A 15,415-nucleotide genomic window follows, 5' to 3' on the forward strand; every position below is an offset into this window, starting at 1 on the left:
CCACCATTCAGGAGACTAATTCCCAGCTGCAAAGCCCAAACTTCCATCCAGGATACGTCTCTGTCCTGCATCTAACTAGAGTCGCTATACATCGCTTCCTATGCAGCGCTGTCCAGAACTGTGTCTAGGCCAATTGTAAACTCTTTTATATAGGTCTCCATGACCACATCCTCTGGCAGAGAGTTCCACAGTCTCACTGCTCTTACAGTAAAGAACCCCCATCTGTGCCGGTGTAGAAACCTTCTTTCCACTAGACGCAGAGGATGCCCTTGTTATAGATACAGTCCTGGGTATAAATAGATCATTGGAGAGATTTCTGTATTGCCCCCTGTTCACACATTAAATGAAAACCAAAAAACGCAGTAAAATAGGTATAAAAGTTTATTAAGTCTAATAATGTCCGAAATAAAGAATACGGGAAAGCGTCTGTCAGTGCACAAACTGTATTTAAAAACAGCAGTGTTTTACAAGTGCTCGATAAATGTACCAATATACTTGGCAAATATCTAAATTGGAGTCTAGTTATTCCTTAAAGCAGTGGTCTCCAAACTCTGTGTTTGCTGTCTTGGCATGCTGGGGGTTGTAGTTTTGCAACATCTGGAGGTCCACAGTTTAGAGACCACTGACTTACAGGGATGAGAGGGTTTGTCTTTGTCATACTACTGTTACTACGATGCCGGGTAAGGTCTGAAACCAGTTTACAGTCATAAACATTTTTGTAATATGCTAATTAATTACAAGTGCCTATTGGGTGGGCCCAATCACCACAAGTGCCAAATCCCTCTCTACCCTATTCCAGCCCCTTGCCTTCCTTATTCATTTGATTGACAGCCTCTTTACTGTCCAGTGTCTTCAGCCTCTTCCTAGAAATGAAATGCGCTAAGATGGAGAACAGCAAAGGGCTATTATATACATGAAAGGGTGAGGCATGGGCTGAGATGGGGAGGGAGTGGGCCCAATTTTTCCCCAACACTGGACCACCCTTGCACAGGATGTGTCTGCCATTTCAGTTCAGCTTCAGGGTACAGTCACACTGGCTGCTGCAGATGAAATTTCCACGTAGTGGAGATTCCATAGTGTGAACATACCCTCACCCAGATGAATGTCAGAGCTAGAATACCAGACACAATAAATAATACCGCAATGAACAGTAATAACACATATATTTCTAGTGGATTCAGTACTGTATATAGAAATAGAAATGAAGGAGAATCTCTCTACTGCACTCCCAAGTACATTACCAGCTGCTGTAAACAAGTGAATACATTGCCAATGTGTGAGACATTAAAATAACTCAGTCTGAACACTCTTATGTCACTCAAGACATGTGATACCCAGACAGTTTCTATGGAAAGCCGCAGTGTGTTAATGTTTCATAGCACAGGAGCAGTTACAGTAAATCCCAGAAGATTTTACTACTTGCAATTTTTGCCTGTAAACTCATGGCACAATTACCGATTTTTAGAGGCACTTGAAATACATTTCCGTAATAGATTTTCTCTTCTCAAATACAAGTGCTTAGAATACATTTCTACAATAAAAATTAAGTGTCCTAATTATCACCCAAGAGAGAAGCAGTTACCAATGTTAACTCCAGAGCTGCCCTTCATATACAAAGGCTTTTACAAGCCTGAATGCAAAATTTAGATGGGGTCACACTAACTTAAAAGGGGTACTCCACCCCTAGACATCTTATCCCTTATCCAAAGGTTATGGAATAAGATGTCTGGTCGCGGGGGTCCAAATGCTGGGTTCGGGTGGCCGTGGTTGTGATGTCGCTCTATGCCCCTCCATTTATGTTCATGGGAGGGAGCGTGAGACATGAATGGATGAGGAGTGGCGTGACGTCACAAAGGGGCCTGGCGTCACGAGGGGGCGTGCCATGATGTCACAATCACGGCCTTCCGAACCCTGGGTGCCTCCACAGAGATTGCAGGATCCCATCAGCCGGACCCCCACGATCAGACATCTTATCCCCTATCCTTTGTATAGGGGATAAGATCTCTAGGGGCAGAGTACCCTTTTTAGGGAAACCTTTCAGTTGTTTTATCCTGCATAAACCACAAGAAGAATAAAGCAGGGACAGTCCCTTCATTACAACCAGTTAGGATTCACTCTGAAATGATGCTGAATCATAGTTTAAAAAGTCATATAGGTGATGATAATAATAATCACAATAGTATTTATTAATATAGCAAATTCTGCAGCATCTTACAATTATTCTGCAAGACTCTCCCCACCCTGTTGGGTTTGATAGATTTTCCTATATGTGGATAGGTGGATGTCTTCCAGTCAAGCCCAATAGGAAATATGACTTCTCTGAAACTCTGCAGCACCTCACAGTGAACACCCTCCCCCACCACCATTTTTAATTACATGTGTATCCTCAGCTATGGCCGAACAAGTAGCAATATGACACTTCAGGCCTGTTGCCTAGAAGAATCAATGTGTGTTGATAAGTGGTGATATCATTATACCTACCTTCAAAACATTCTGATAGGTTTAAATTGTGAGCGCCAACAGGGAGTGTACAGTGCTGCGCAATCTGAGTGCGCTATATAAATAAAGAGTTATTATTATTACCTACATGCGCCATGCTGCTTACAGTACAGGTCGTAGGCTGGAAAAGTCCTATGAGCTGAACTGCTCCTCACTTTGTAGGAGTAGGGGATGGTTAAGAATAGTTTTTTTTCTTTTTCAGGGGAATATTCACTAGCTGAAAACCTGAACTGTGTGGGGCACAATTGATGTGAAGAGGGCACTAAGGTGGCACTACTACATTGTGGGGTCATTATTAGTATTACTTTACTTAGAGTTGTCTAAGGGGCACTTTTTCTACTATGGGCAATTAGGGGGCATTTTAACTGTGTATAGGCAGTAAGGGGGCACTAAGGCAGCACTTTTAATGTGAGTAAGGCACTAGGGTGGCACTTAATCTCTGTGGGGGCACTATTACGGTAAATTAGGGGGTTATTAATACTGTGTGGGTATAAAAGTAGTAAGGGGCACTATAACTATGAGGAGTACATGGCTACAGACATGAAGAAAGTGATGTGTGAAACACAGAAGAGAGAATAAATATTATGATGGGCACTATTACCATCAGGAGCACTGTCTGCTTTGAATTTTCTTTGAAGATAAATAATAAGGGCATCAGGGGCAGCAGGAGGCACAGAATTGGGGGAAGGAGCAGGATGGTGCAGCAGAATGAGAGGTTTGAGAAATAGAGGGTTGGCTGTCCGGGCATGTTAGGAGTTGTAGTTTTATCACAGATGGAGGGCCACAGTTTGGAGGCCCATGTTCTAAAGCACTGGTCTTTAAACTATGGCCCTTCAGCTGTTGCAAAACTTCAATTCCCAGCTTGCCCGGACGGCTGTAAGTTGTTTTTTATAAACAGCTGGAGGGTCACAGTTTGGAGACCCATGTTCTAGAACATGGGTCTCTAAACTGAGGCCATTTTGCTATTGGAAAACTACAACTCCCAGCTTGCCTGGTCGTAGGGGTGGGGTGCAGTTTCTGGTCTTTCAGGCACAAGATAGGCTAGCTACGGCTCTGAGTCAATGGACCTAACTGCACTGTAATCACTTACACAGTCTGCAGAGCCTGTGTACAGCTTATAATGATTCAAAACCTACATTACCTTATTGGTGGCCCACTCTGTCCTTGGACGTGTTTTGCCCCCCTTTGTGAAGTCCAAACTATGACATACTTACACAGTATAAACTTAAACCAGACTGTCTAAGGATACATGAAATTTATCACAGTTGCTATTGATACATTTATGTCACATCTTGTCTAGCTTTTTATGTTACGATAAGGTTGGCTTAAAAGTCTATGACAGAATTGTGGTGCATTGTAAGCCATGCCCTCCTGTTTAAGTCATCTGACCCATGATAATTGTGCTTCACATGAAAATGTTAGAACATCTGCCCTATTTTCTATTCAGGCGCAGCACACTACACATCAGATATTAGCAGGTATCAGCACTCAAATAAAGTCTGCTTCATTTTTTTTCAGGTCAATGGATTTAGGGTCACATATAAGAGTAACCTAAAGATGGTCACAGAGAATCCTGATGGAAATGTAATACATACTTACCAGCTAATACATACAAACGAATACTGTATTCATCTCTACATGCTGACTGTTAACTCTATCAGTACATAACCTGTACAAGAATCAGGCATATATAAAAATAAATATGTCCTTACTTTGTCTGGATGTGGAAGCTGTTTGTTGTTCCTGTATGTTCAAAATCATGGATGGCGGCAGCAAAAATGATAGCCAGGATTTCGATCTCATTTAGGCAATGCTGTAGAAGAAAGAAAAGAATGGTCTTTTACTTATCAGCCACTAGAGGAAGTAAGAGGACAACTGTGCTGCACTTCAAGTAATAAAAAGTATGGCATCCTAGTTATCATTCCAAATAACTGGATTTTTTAAATTGTGGCAGTATTGTTAAAATATTGAAATATATCGTATATACACTGGAGTATAAGCCGAGTTTTTCAGCACGATTTTTCTTGCTGAAAACGCCCCCTCGGCTTATACTCTCCGCCTGTCAATCCCTTCATCAGTGGTCATCAACCTGCGGACCTCCAGATGTTGCAAAACTACAACTCCCAGCATGCTGGGTGTTGTAGTTTTGAAACCTCTGGAGGTCTGCAGGTTGAAGACCACTGCGGCCTTCGTCATCATCCAGCCTCCCCCCCCCCCCCTTTGTTTTGTACTCACCTCCTCTCGGTGGGAAGTTAGGGTGAGCTGGTCCGGTCCATCTATACTGCAGGGACCGTGTGGTGGGGATGGTTAGTCGTTGCGGGCTGTCCATTTTCACCGGGGGGGCCTCTTCTCCGCGCTTCGGGCCTGCCCCGGACTAGTGATGTTGCCTTGATGACGATGCACAGGGAAGTTCATGCGCAACGTCTTCGTGTGTCGTCGTCAAGGCAACGACGCTAGTACTGGGCCGGGCCTGAAGGGTGGAGAAGAGGCCCCCCCGGTGAAAATGGACAGCCTGCAACGACTAATCCACCCACCGGACAGTCCCTGCAGCGTAGATGGCCCGGACCAGTCTCACCCTAACTTCCCGCTGGGGGGAGGTGAGTACAAAACAAAAAGGATGATGACGAAAGCGATGGCTGTCCGAGCATGCTGGGAGTTGCAGTTTTGCAACATCTGGAGTTCCGCAGGTTGAAGACCACTGATGAAGGGATTGACAGGCGGTGATGATGAAGGGGGGGGGATGATGACAGGGCTCTGGATGTTTACAAGGGGGGATGATGTATTTCCCACCCTAGGCTTATAGACGAATCAATAACTTTTCCTGGGTTTTTGGGGTAAAATTAGGGGCCTCTGCTTATATTCGGGTCGGCTTATACTAGATGGTTTTCTCTGCACTCCAGTGTTCCTAAAGCACCAAAGCTGCGGAGTCTTTATGCAGAGTTTAAATATTTACATATTCAATATTAGCTCTTTCTTCAGAATTCTAGATACGACAAGGTTTTCATTAGCCCTCTATTCCAAAGTTATTATCACTGTTACCAGATTCTGTACCACAATGGGAGGATTTGTCATTTTAGTGCCTGGAGATTGTGCTGATGCTGACTTAGAAGATATCTTATCCTGGATCCTATGTGTGCTAGACATGTGTCATCTTGTGCTCTATAAGGAGATTTTACTTATGATTGACAGCTCTGGCATCATGCAATTATAATCATATCCTGAACATGACAATATAAATATGATGTGTACCTTTAAAAAGTGCAGAATGCAAGAATCTAGGTCCTGGTGGAAAAGCAGGGAGTCAGCTGGGAGTTTCATAGATAGTTATATATAACCTTCTTAAGAACGTTAAGCCTGGTGAATTACACAAAGACTGCAGCACAAATACCATTGTAGCACAGTATTATTACAGAGAAAAAAAAAACTAAAAAAGAGAGTAAAGAGTATTCCTTTCGCTGTCACTTAATAACCAAATGCCCTTTTATAAGTATCGCTATGCTTTGGAAAGCTTTTTCACAGCCAATATGGTTACTACTACTGGTCCAAAAACTATTGTCACTCCCCAATGGCAAATCTGCCAGGTTCTCTAGTGATATGGAGGAGACACTTAAAACTGAGAAAGATAGGGGACCAATAGAGGTCATACCTGCAGCCACTCAACTTTCCTCAAAACAGCAAAATATTTAAGGCCTCTTAGTATTGCCCCTAAGGCAACACGTTCTTTAGGGTGGGTCACGCATTCAGCTTTGTTTTAAGATTCTTCCTAAGGGTATGTTCATACTAAGGAATTGGAGAGGAATTTACACGAGTAAATCCACTTGCTTATTCCTCTCCAATCATCCAACAATGAAAGTTCCATTGACTATAATGGACTTTCCATGGCCCTATTCTGCTAGCAGAATTATAACACTGAATTCTGTTCCGCCCGAAGATAGAACATGTTCATCCTTCAGGCGGAATCCAAAGTAAAAGTGCATTGAAGTCAATGGGATTTTTTTTTTCTAAAGACAAAATTAGTTTCAGGTGAATTCCGTGCGAATTCCACGCAATGGAGAAAATGGCAAAAAAAAAAAATTCCTGACCGAAATGATTCCTTTTATTCCTGCTCCAATTTCTTAGTGTGAACATACCCTAACTGGATTATATTCAGCGTTAAATTCTGCATGGATTTCCCCTTTAGTCAAAATCCCATTGATTTTAATGACATTTTGAAAACTCTCACAGGAAATTTCCAACACAGAATCAAATTCCATCAGAACAATGTCTATTCTTCTGCCGGCTTCTACACTTTTTCTTGCTTGGGATGTGTTTTTTGGGGTCAGTGGCAGTTTAAGAATGTCATGGCATTTATTCACCCACTATGTGGCATTTTTGTTCCATAGACCTCCAAAGGTTTTTACCCAACCTGTTTTGTTATCATGCTTTATTTTCAATAGAAATCCTTGAATGACATGAATAACATAAAAAACCCACGTACAAAACAGCCTATTTTGGAAAAACGCTGCTGTCATCATCATGTGGAAACACTTCTCAACAGATCTGCACACTTTTTCCAGCACCCATTCATCAGCAACTGGGGCTATTAGTTTCAATACCAGAGAGGCCAAGACAGTCAACGGGCATCGTTTTAGTCTGTGAATTGTCAAGGGGGAAGAACTGCTGCGCTCAAAGGGGAGTGGACATAATTAATGATCATGACCCTCATCAGCATATAGAGTTTCAGAACTAATGGTAGAGATTACTAGTGAATGATGGATGATGATGACATTGATAGATGATGATAACAAGAGGTCACAAGTCCCCTTTTAATGGTATTCAGAAGAATGCAAATAAACGAAGACTGGCTTCATATATGATAATGTGTTTATAATATGTTTATGATAATGTGTGAGGACTTATAGTTATGGTTGGACTGGGATTTGAAGATGAAATATAGATGCAAAAATGTGGCGTCTTTCGCTAAAATCACCTAAAGCCGAGTTTGTTCATAGTGTGCATTTGACATGTACTGGAAAAATGCCCAGATGTATACACTGAAGGCATGGCCAAGACAAATCCAAAAATCTCAATCAACTCCCATTGCAAAAAATATATACAAACCAAAAATGGTCTGGTATATTTACATTTTTTTTAAGTGCACGGTTTATGTTTATAAAAACCACTGACACAGTCAAATAGATGATAGTATAAGGATTCATTCTATACCTTGATTTAAGCTGTTTGTTCCTTTATTTTGGAAAAATAAAAACAAGAGGGGCCAGGGGTCAAAAAAGAGGAGGGGCCAGGGGTCTGCTGTGTTCCTGGGCCACAATGTCACTTCCCTGTGACACCACCCCTGCACCCTTGCCTGCATGTGGCCCTCAAAGGGGGATGCAGAACACATGTGATACGTCTATGAAGTCGCTTCCTGCCTTTAGTCAAAGCGTGTGTATTGTCAGGCTAACCAGACATGAGCTCCAATGCCCATTCACGCTGGTGTGTGTGACACAGCAGATGCCTAGCCATGCCTCTTTGACACTCTGAGCCCACAAAAAAAGTGTTGTTGTTTTTCTGAGAAATAATGGCACCAACAGCTTAGTTGGAATGTTCCTTAAACAGACATCTATTTGACTGCGTCGGCAGTTTTATAAACATTTACCATGTGACAGATGTCCTTTAAAAAAGGCACAAACGATGACCATTGCATACATGTACCATTAAACACACAAAAAACAACAAACCTCACAAACAGTGAGGGAAAAATCATAAATATATAGGTGTGTACAATGACATAGTACATAGTAAAGTGTAACATAGTAATGACCAAAAACGTAGAAATGAAGTCATTGCAATCACCTATTAATACTGCAAAACCTTATTTCTTCATATTAAAAGTCGTCTGGCTACCGACAGGACTCCAGAGGAAGAGGGAGACCGAGAAACAGGCTTGTAGCCATCACACCGGTCAGCTTAGGCTGATACTGTTTTTGTTCCTTCCTGCCGGCAGCCAGCTGTCTTTTCATATGGAGAAATAAAGTTTTACAGTTTTAATAGGTGAGTGCCAGAGATGTTATTTCTAAATTTTTGGTGATTACTTTAAAGAATGTTCTTGCATTGAAAAGCCTTCTGTAGTAGACTATATTTCCTAATACAGTTGCAAACAAAATCTGCTGATCCATACCAACAAGTGCCATACATTATATAGATGTTTTAGATACCATTGGGAACATTTCCCAGTATATACTGTACATCAAACAGACAGTGTGGACATAGTATAAAAGCATCTTTTTAATATTTTTTTTAACCATTTAAGTTAGTTTTTGTGGCAACATTTACCTCTGTAGAAGCCAATTATCTTACAGGTTTGTCATGTACTAATTTTCAAAAAAATGCAAGTTTATGAAGTGAAGGAAACATATTTTACAAGACAAGTTTGTTGGAGCTTTAATAATGTATGGCTACTTCCTTCATTCCACGGAGCTCCATTTATAACAGTAAATGAGGGTACACAGCTGCTGGCATCGCACAAATTAAACTATTTTTTATTCTTCTCTAATTAAGTAATAAAACAGACTTACATTTTCTAACTGATCTAATTTCATGATCACTTAAAGAAAGTTAAAGACTCTTAAATCTGCTACAGAAAATTGTTATTCACTGGTGATTATGTGTTCCGTCTATTATGTGGCGGCATTATGCCATGATGGCTATAACCTTGATTAGTGACAGAAGGTCAATGAGATTTCTCACTATCCAACAAACTAAGACAGACAATATTCTTATGTTTCCCATGTCTCGGCTCACCCTGGCACACTGGACACATGTGATGGGAGCCCAGAATCGCCAACTACAGCGGTCAGCAGCAGCAGCACCACATAAAAGAATAATCACAGATTGGGTATTACTTTTATGTGTAGGCTGTGCCTTGGCACCTCACTAAATCTAGAACAGAAGAGAAACTGCAGCATTTATCTTTATTTGTTAAAAGAGCTAATAAAAAAAAAAAAAAAAGCTCTATTCCACCAAGAAAGTAACATTTTCAAGTAAAAATAAAAACCTGAAAAGGGCATTATACTTTATCACTAGCAAAATGTCACACTTTTTTGTTGGAAAAAATGATTGGTTCTGCGGTTTCTCTTGTTTTCTGAACCTGAAATCACCTTTATGTCTAAAGATATTTAAATGAAATAATGGGATGTCCTGACGTGAAAGGGGTAGGTCATGATGCCAGGGGAGGTATTAAATGAGGCAGCTGCATACTGTAGCCAATCATGGCCTGCCAATGTGCCTGCCGCTGCTTGCAGACATGACTTTGCATCTGCCCCGGTGAAAAGTAAGAATGGAAAAATAAGGAAAATACTTGGAAGAATACAATGTTGTATGTACCTATGGCTATATTTTCTTATTGTAATGTTCAAAGGCATGCTTCAACATACCTTCCATGGAACATCAATCTGCATTATTGCCTTGCATTATATTCTATATCACTGTAGCTCTTTATCAAGTAATGGTTCTTATGGGCACCTTTGTGCACTGTAATAATTGCCACTAGTGGTTCCCAATTTTTGAAATCCAGCCTTAAAGGGGTACTCCGGTGAAAACCTTTTTTCTTTTAAATCAACTGGTGCCAGAAAGTTAAACATATTTGTAAATTACTTCTATTAAAAAATCTTAATCCTTCCTGTACTTATTAGCCGCTGAATACTACAGAGGAAATTCTTTTCTTTTGGGAATGCTCTCTGATGACATCACGAGCACAGTTCTCTCTGCTTTATTTATTGTTGTCATTAGTGGGATTTGAACCCAAGTCCCCAGCACTGCAAGGCAGCAGTGCTAACCACTGAGCTACCATGCTGCCCTTAGCATACATCTGCTATGCATGGTTGCTAAAATGGACAGACAATGTCAGCAGAGAGCACTGTGCTCGTGATGTCATCAGTGCTCCAAAAAGAAAGGAATTTCCTCTGTAGCATTCAGCAGCCAATAAGTACTGGAAGGATTAAGATTTTTTTAATAGAAGTAATTTATAAATATGTTTAACTTTCTGCCACCAGTTGATTTAAAAGAAAAAATGTTTTCACCGGAGTGCCCCTTTAAGGAGGTGCACTGCTAAGTAGTAGCACTGCTGCCTTTCAAATTTAGTTTATTGTGTTAAAATATAACAAAGAATAATATGGGCAAGGATTTGGTTGAACTTTTCCCTAGAATGGCTGTGCTTTTCAGGGAACAGTGACTAATGTGGGTAATAGAAGAGACAGGCGCTTCATAGAGTAATAACATTACGATCCCATGGTGAGATAAGAATATAAATAAATTGCTCACCCTGGGTGGTTGTGCAACTTCATACACAACAATGGTATAAGCATAGAGTAATCCTAGGTCGACTGCTGCCCTCCGGTAGATATACGGCAATATCAAAGAAAGACTTCAAAGGAACCCGGCTCCACGGCGCTGAACGACCACAACAGGTGAACCATAAAAGGGAGTTTATCTGACCAGAATGCAACGTGTTTCGTTGCACATGCGCAACTTCATCAGGCATGCGCAGGAAAACGCGTTGCATTCTGGTCAAATAAACTCCCTTTTATGGTTCACCTGTTGTGGTCGTTCAGCGCCATGGAGCCGGGTTCCTTTGAAGTCTTTCTTTGATAATGTGGGTAATGACAGTGTCGGTAATATCATTGGGATATGTTGGTACCATATTAGCAATTGAAATTAATAAGCAAATGATATTGTACACACAGGAGTGAGTACTTACCACCATGCCTGTTCGTAATAGAAAACAGTGGACGGTTTGTGTGACATCAGCTGCATGGATCTGGTTATGATAAGGATTCTTATACTTCCCATAGCCACTTTCCAGGGAATCCAGAAAACTCATTAGAAACGCAACAGGAATCTGTGTTAACAGAGCACAAAAATATGTAAGTAGCTTCCTCTGAACAGCAGCAGGCATTATTATATTCTTGGTCTATGTGCAATACAGAAATTAATAAACAAGAGAGCAATAAATAAGGGAACAAGAAATAAGAATAAACAAGAGATCCTGATAGTCCTTTTCCATATACCACCACAAGTTACATAAGTGATCCATTCCTTTCTTATATACTACCACAAGTTACATAAGTGATCCATTCCTTTCTTATATACTACCACAAGTTACATAAGTGATCCATTCCTTTCTTATATACTACCACAAGATACATAAGTGATCCATTCCTTTCTTATATACTACCACAAGTTACATAAGTGATCCATTCCTTTCTTATATACTACCACAAGATACATAAGTGATCCATTCCTTTCTTATATACAACCACAAGTTACATAAGTGATCCATTCCCTTCTTATATAGTACCACAAGTTACATAAGTGATTCCTTTCTTATATACCAACACGAGTTGTATGAGTGATCCCTTTAATAATTATATACTACCACAAGTTACATGAGTGATCCATTCCTTTCTTATATACTACCACAAGTTATATGAGCGATCCATTCCTTTCTTATATACTACCACAAGTTACATGAGTGATCCATTCCCTTCTTATATACAACCACAAGTTACATAAGTGATCCATTCCTTTCTTATATACTACCACAAGTTACATGAGTGATCCATTCCCTTCTTATATACTACCACAAGTTACATGAGTGATCCATTCCTTTCTTATATACTACCACAAGTTACATGAGTGATCCATTCCCTTCTTATATACAACCACAAGTTACATAAGTGATCCATTCCTTTCTTATATACTACCACAAGTTACATGAGTGATCCATTCCCTTCTTATATACTACCACAAGTTACATGAGTGATCCATTCCTTTCTTATATACTACCACAAGTTACATGAGTGATCCATTCCTTTCTTATATACTACCACAAGTTATATGAGCGATCCATTCCTTTCTTATATACTACCACAAGTTACATGAGTGATCCATTCCTTTCTTATATACTACCACAAGTTACATGAGTGATCCATTCCTTTCTTATATACTACCACAAGTTACATGAGTGATCCATTCCTTTCTTATATACTACCACAAGTTACATGAGTGATCCATTCCTTTCTTATATACTACCACAAGTTACATGAGTGATCCATTCCTTTCTTATATACTACCACAAGTTATATGAGCGATCCATTCCTTTCTTATATACTACCACAAGTTACATGAGTGATCCATTCCTTTCTTATATTCCAACACGAGTTGTATGAGTGATCCCTTCAATTCTTACATACCACCACGAGTTACATAGGTGATCCCTCCCTTCCTTATATACCACCACAAGTTATAGGAGTGATCCCTTCATTTCTTATATACTACCACAATTTACACGAGTGATCCCTATATTTCTAATATATCACTAAGAGTTAACTCCTTTTACGCTTCTACTCATAAATCACCATGTTACGTCAGCTTGTATGCTTTAAGATAGAATCTCACAGGTACATCCCTGATGTCTAGACCATGGCACTTTTATAAGCTGGCATTGACCTCCTAATGAACAGTGCCCAGGGAGGTGATACCCAGTGACGTATTCATTCATCAGCATTTTAGGTAAAGAAGCACTGTGTCACTGAAATGCCAATAGACATATAACCAAAGGGATAAGAATACTGTCTGATAATGGTGATCTAAATTTGCTAATACAGTGGGAACTTATACTCCACAGTCTTAAAAATGTTTAGACCAACTTATTTTAAGTTTACTTTACTCCAGAATGATATGCCACAATTGTGATGCAATTTGTGGCGCATACCATGTCTTTTTCACCATAAAGGCATGTCCATTTTCACTAAGGCATAGCCCTTGTCAAACAAGGTGTAAAGGTGTCTAAAACTCATAATAAATGGTGCAAATCATGTAAGCCAGTTTCTGTATTTACAATAATACATCTGTGCCAATGTTTATGTTTTTTTATGGAGTGTTTCTTTAATAGCACTGTGAAATAAAATCCAAAGAGTAAGGCCAGGTTCACACCAGCGTTGTTTCTTCCACCACTCTGCTCCATCATTTGGGCAGAGCAACAAATAAAATAGCACTGGTGTGTATGTTGCCCAACAGATGAACCTGGTCATGGTGTCCAGTATTTTACTACTCTAAATGGTAGAGACTGCTGCACTATTTTATCCAGTATTTTTGGTAGATCATTTAATTTTATTGCATCTGTTACTGGATATATAACCTGGCGGAGAGGGGGCTCCTTGTTGGTTGGTCCTATTCCTTTTTCTAGAGCATAATTCCTCTCTCCAGGAATTGCACTGTCAGCAAATTAATAGTGGGTGGCATTGATCAATTGATCATGGAAAGCAAGGCTTATAGGACCAGACCTTGCTGTCGTGGGGAGCCAAATCAGATGGTATAATAGTATTTGCTTTTCTTCGTGCGCCACTGATCACAGGCTATGATTCTTGTTAATTATTATTATTATTAATAATTAGGATAGCTGTCATAACATTTAGTGTTCCCTGAAATAACCATGACTTACTGAAGAGACACACTGCAGCCATGACACAAGGAGTCAAAGTAGGCCAAACCCAGAATTCCTGTTCACTAACCCCTCAGGCTAAGAACTAGACATAACACAGTATACTATTTTTGTGTTTCATTAACTCTGCATACTGTATTTTTTCAGTATATTTGATATAGCATGATCAGTGCCGTTCTTGGACTGCTGCTTATTTATTTACTTAAGTCTGTTTGTTTTAACTGCTTTGACTTATTGGTATTAAACTACCTGTTTCCCATAATACCAGTGACACAATAATTGCAAGAGAATAAAAGGTAAATATACATCACAGTTTTACATCTTCTCTCCTAAATTACAACAGTAGAATTCCTAACACAATACACATTTAGTAACCGAGCCATGACATTAAAAATAATTTTTCATCAAGCATTTTAGCAATCTTTTTGGCAATCTTTTTGAATACATTGCTAACAAATTTAATAAAACTAAACTATTGTGACAGAGTGTCTGGAGAAGTAGTGGACGGGGTCTATGTGTGCCCGAGGTTCCTCACTTATGTAATTTAAAGCAACCAGGGAAATGTTCAGCAGAGGTCTATGCAGACATCTCTGCAATTTGGGTTTGTATAAAACCTGTGTGTTTTTAGGGCCTGTGTTGCTGGAGTGGGGAGAGAAGGGTGGGCCCCCACTCCATCCGGACAGTCCGGGTTTTGGGCTGTCAGGTAATCACTCCTCAGGTGTGCTGGCCTGATATAAGGCTGAGAATTCAGACACATCTCTCTCTCAGCCTGGGAACAGGTTATCTGCATGGAGCCTGTGAGAGCACTACAAGTGGTATGGACTTTGCTATATTGTTTGGTGCCCGGTATTAGGCCGGCACTTGGTTAGTGAGGTTTCCTATTGTTAGTTAGAGCCGGACAGGCTTAGGATTTTGTTTTTTATATTTTATGTTCTGTACCTCAACCTGTCAATAAAACTGGCTGAGGTCAGTTAAACGAATCCCCTGCTGTTTGGACTGCAATTTCTACAGTGTTCCTGAAAAACTGTGCCTGTCTACCCAGGAGACGTTATCCCCGTTACCTAATCCCTTACAAGTGGTGGAGGATGCGGGCACAGTAATTTGGTATAAACCGCCGGTAATAGCCTGTAATCCCCAAGAAGGCACGGACTTGCTTCTTGTTTACCGGTTGAGGCCAACTTTGTATGGCTTCAATTTTGTTTAACTGGGGCTTTACTAGGCCTCGGCCTATGGTGTAACCTAGATACTTAGCATCTTCAAGACCAATGGCACATTTTTTTGGATTGGCTGTGAAGCCTGCCTCACACAGTGAATTGATAACTGCCTGCACCCTAGGTAGATGGGATTCCCAATCTGGACTTTGAATGACGATGTCATCTAGATATGCTGCTGCGTACCGTCTGTGGGGTCTTAATATCTTATCCATTACCCTCT

At 40.3% G+C, this 15,415-nt stretch overlaps 1 protein-coding gene across 4 annotated transcripts in view; it reads right to left on the reverse strand.

The window, feature by feature from the left end:
- PDE1B (phosphodiesterase 1B) overlaps positions 1-15,415 on the reverse strand; it is a 390,572-nt gene that overhangs the window by 54,400 nt on the left and 320,757 nt on the right. For all 4 annotated transcript variants that reach the window (XM_056562777.1, XM_056562774.1, XM_056562773.1 and 1 more), the window contains exons 7-8: positions 11,237-11,377; positions 4,212-4,312 (exon numbers count right to left, since the gene is read on the reverse strand). In XM_056562777.1, coding sequence (XP_056418752.1) covers positions 4,212-4,312; positions 11,237-11,377 — 242 coding nt within the window. The remainder of the gene's footprint in view (positions 1-4,211; positions 4,313-11,236; positions 11,378-15,415) is intronic.

This window comes from Hyla sarda, chromosome 2, assembly GCF_029499605.1.
Source record: "Hyla sarda isolate aHylSar1 chromosome 2, aHylSar1.hap1, whole genome shotgun sequence".
Classification (NCBI taxonomy): domain Eukaryota; kingdom Metazoa; phylum Chordata; class Amphibia; order Anura; family Hylidae; genus Hyla; species Hyla sarda.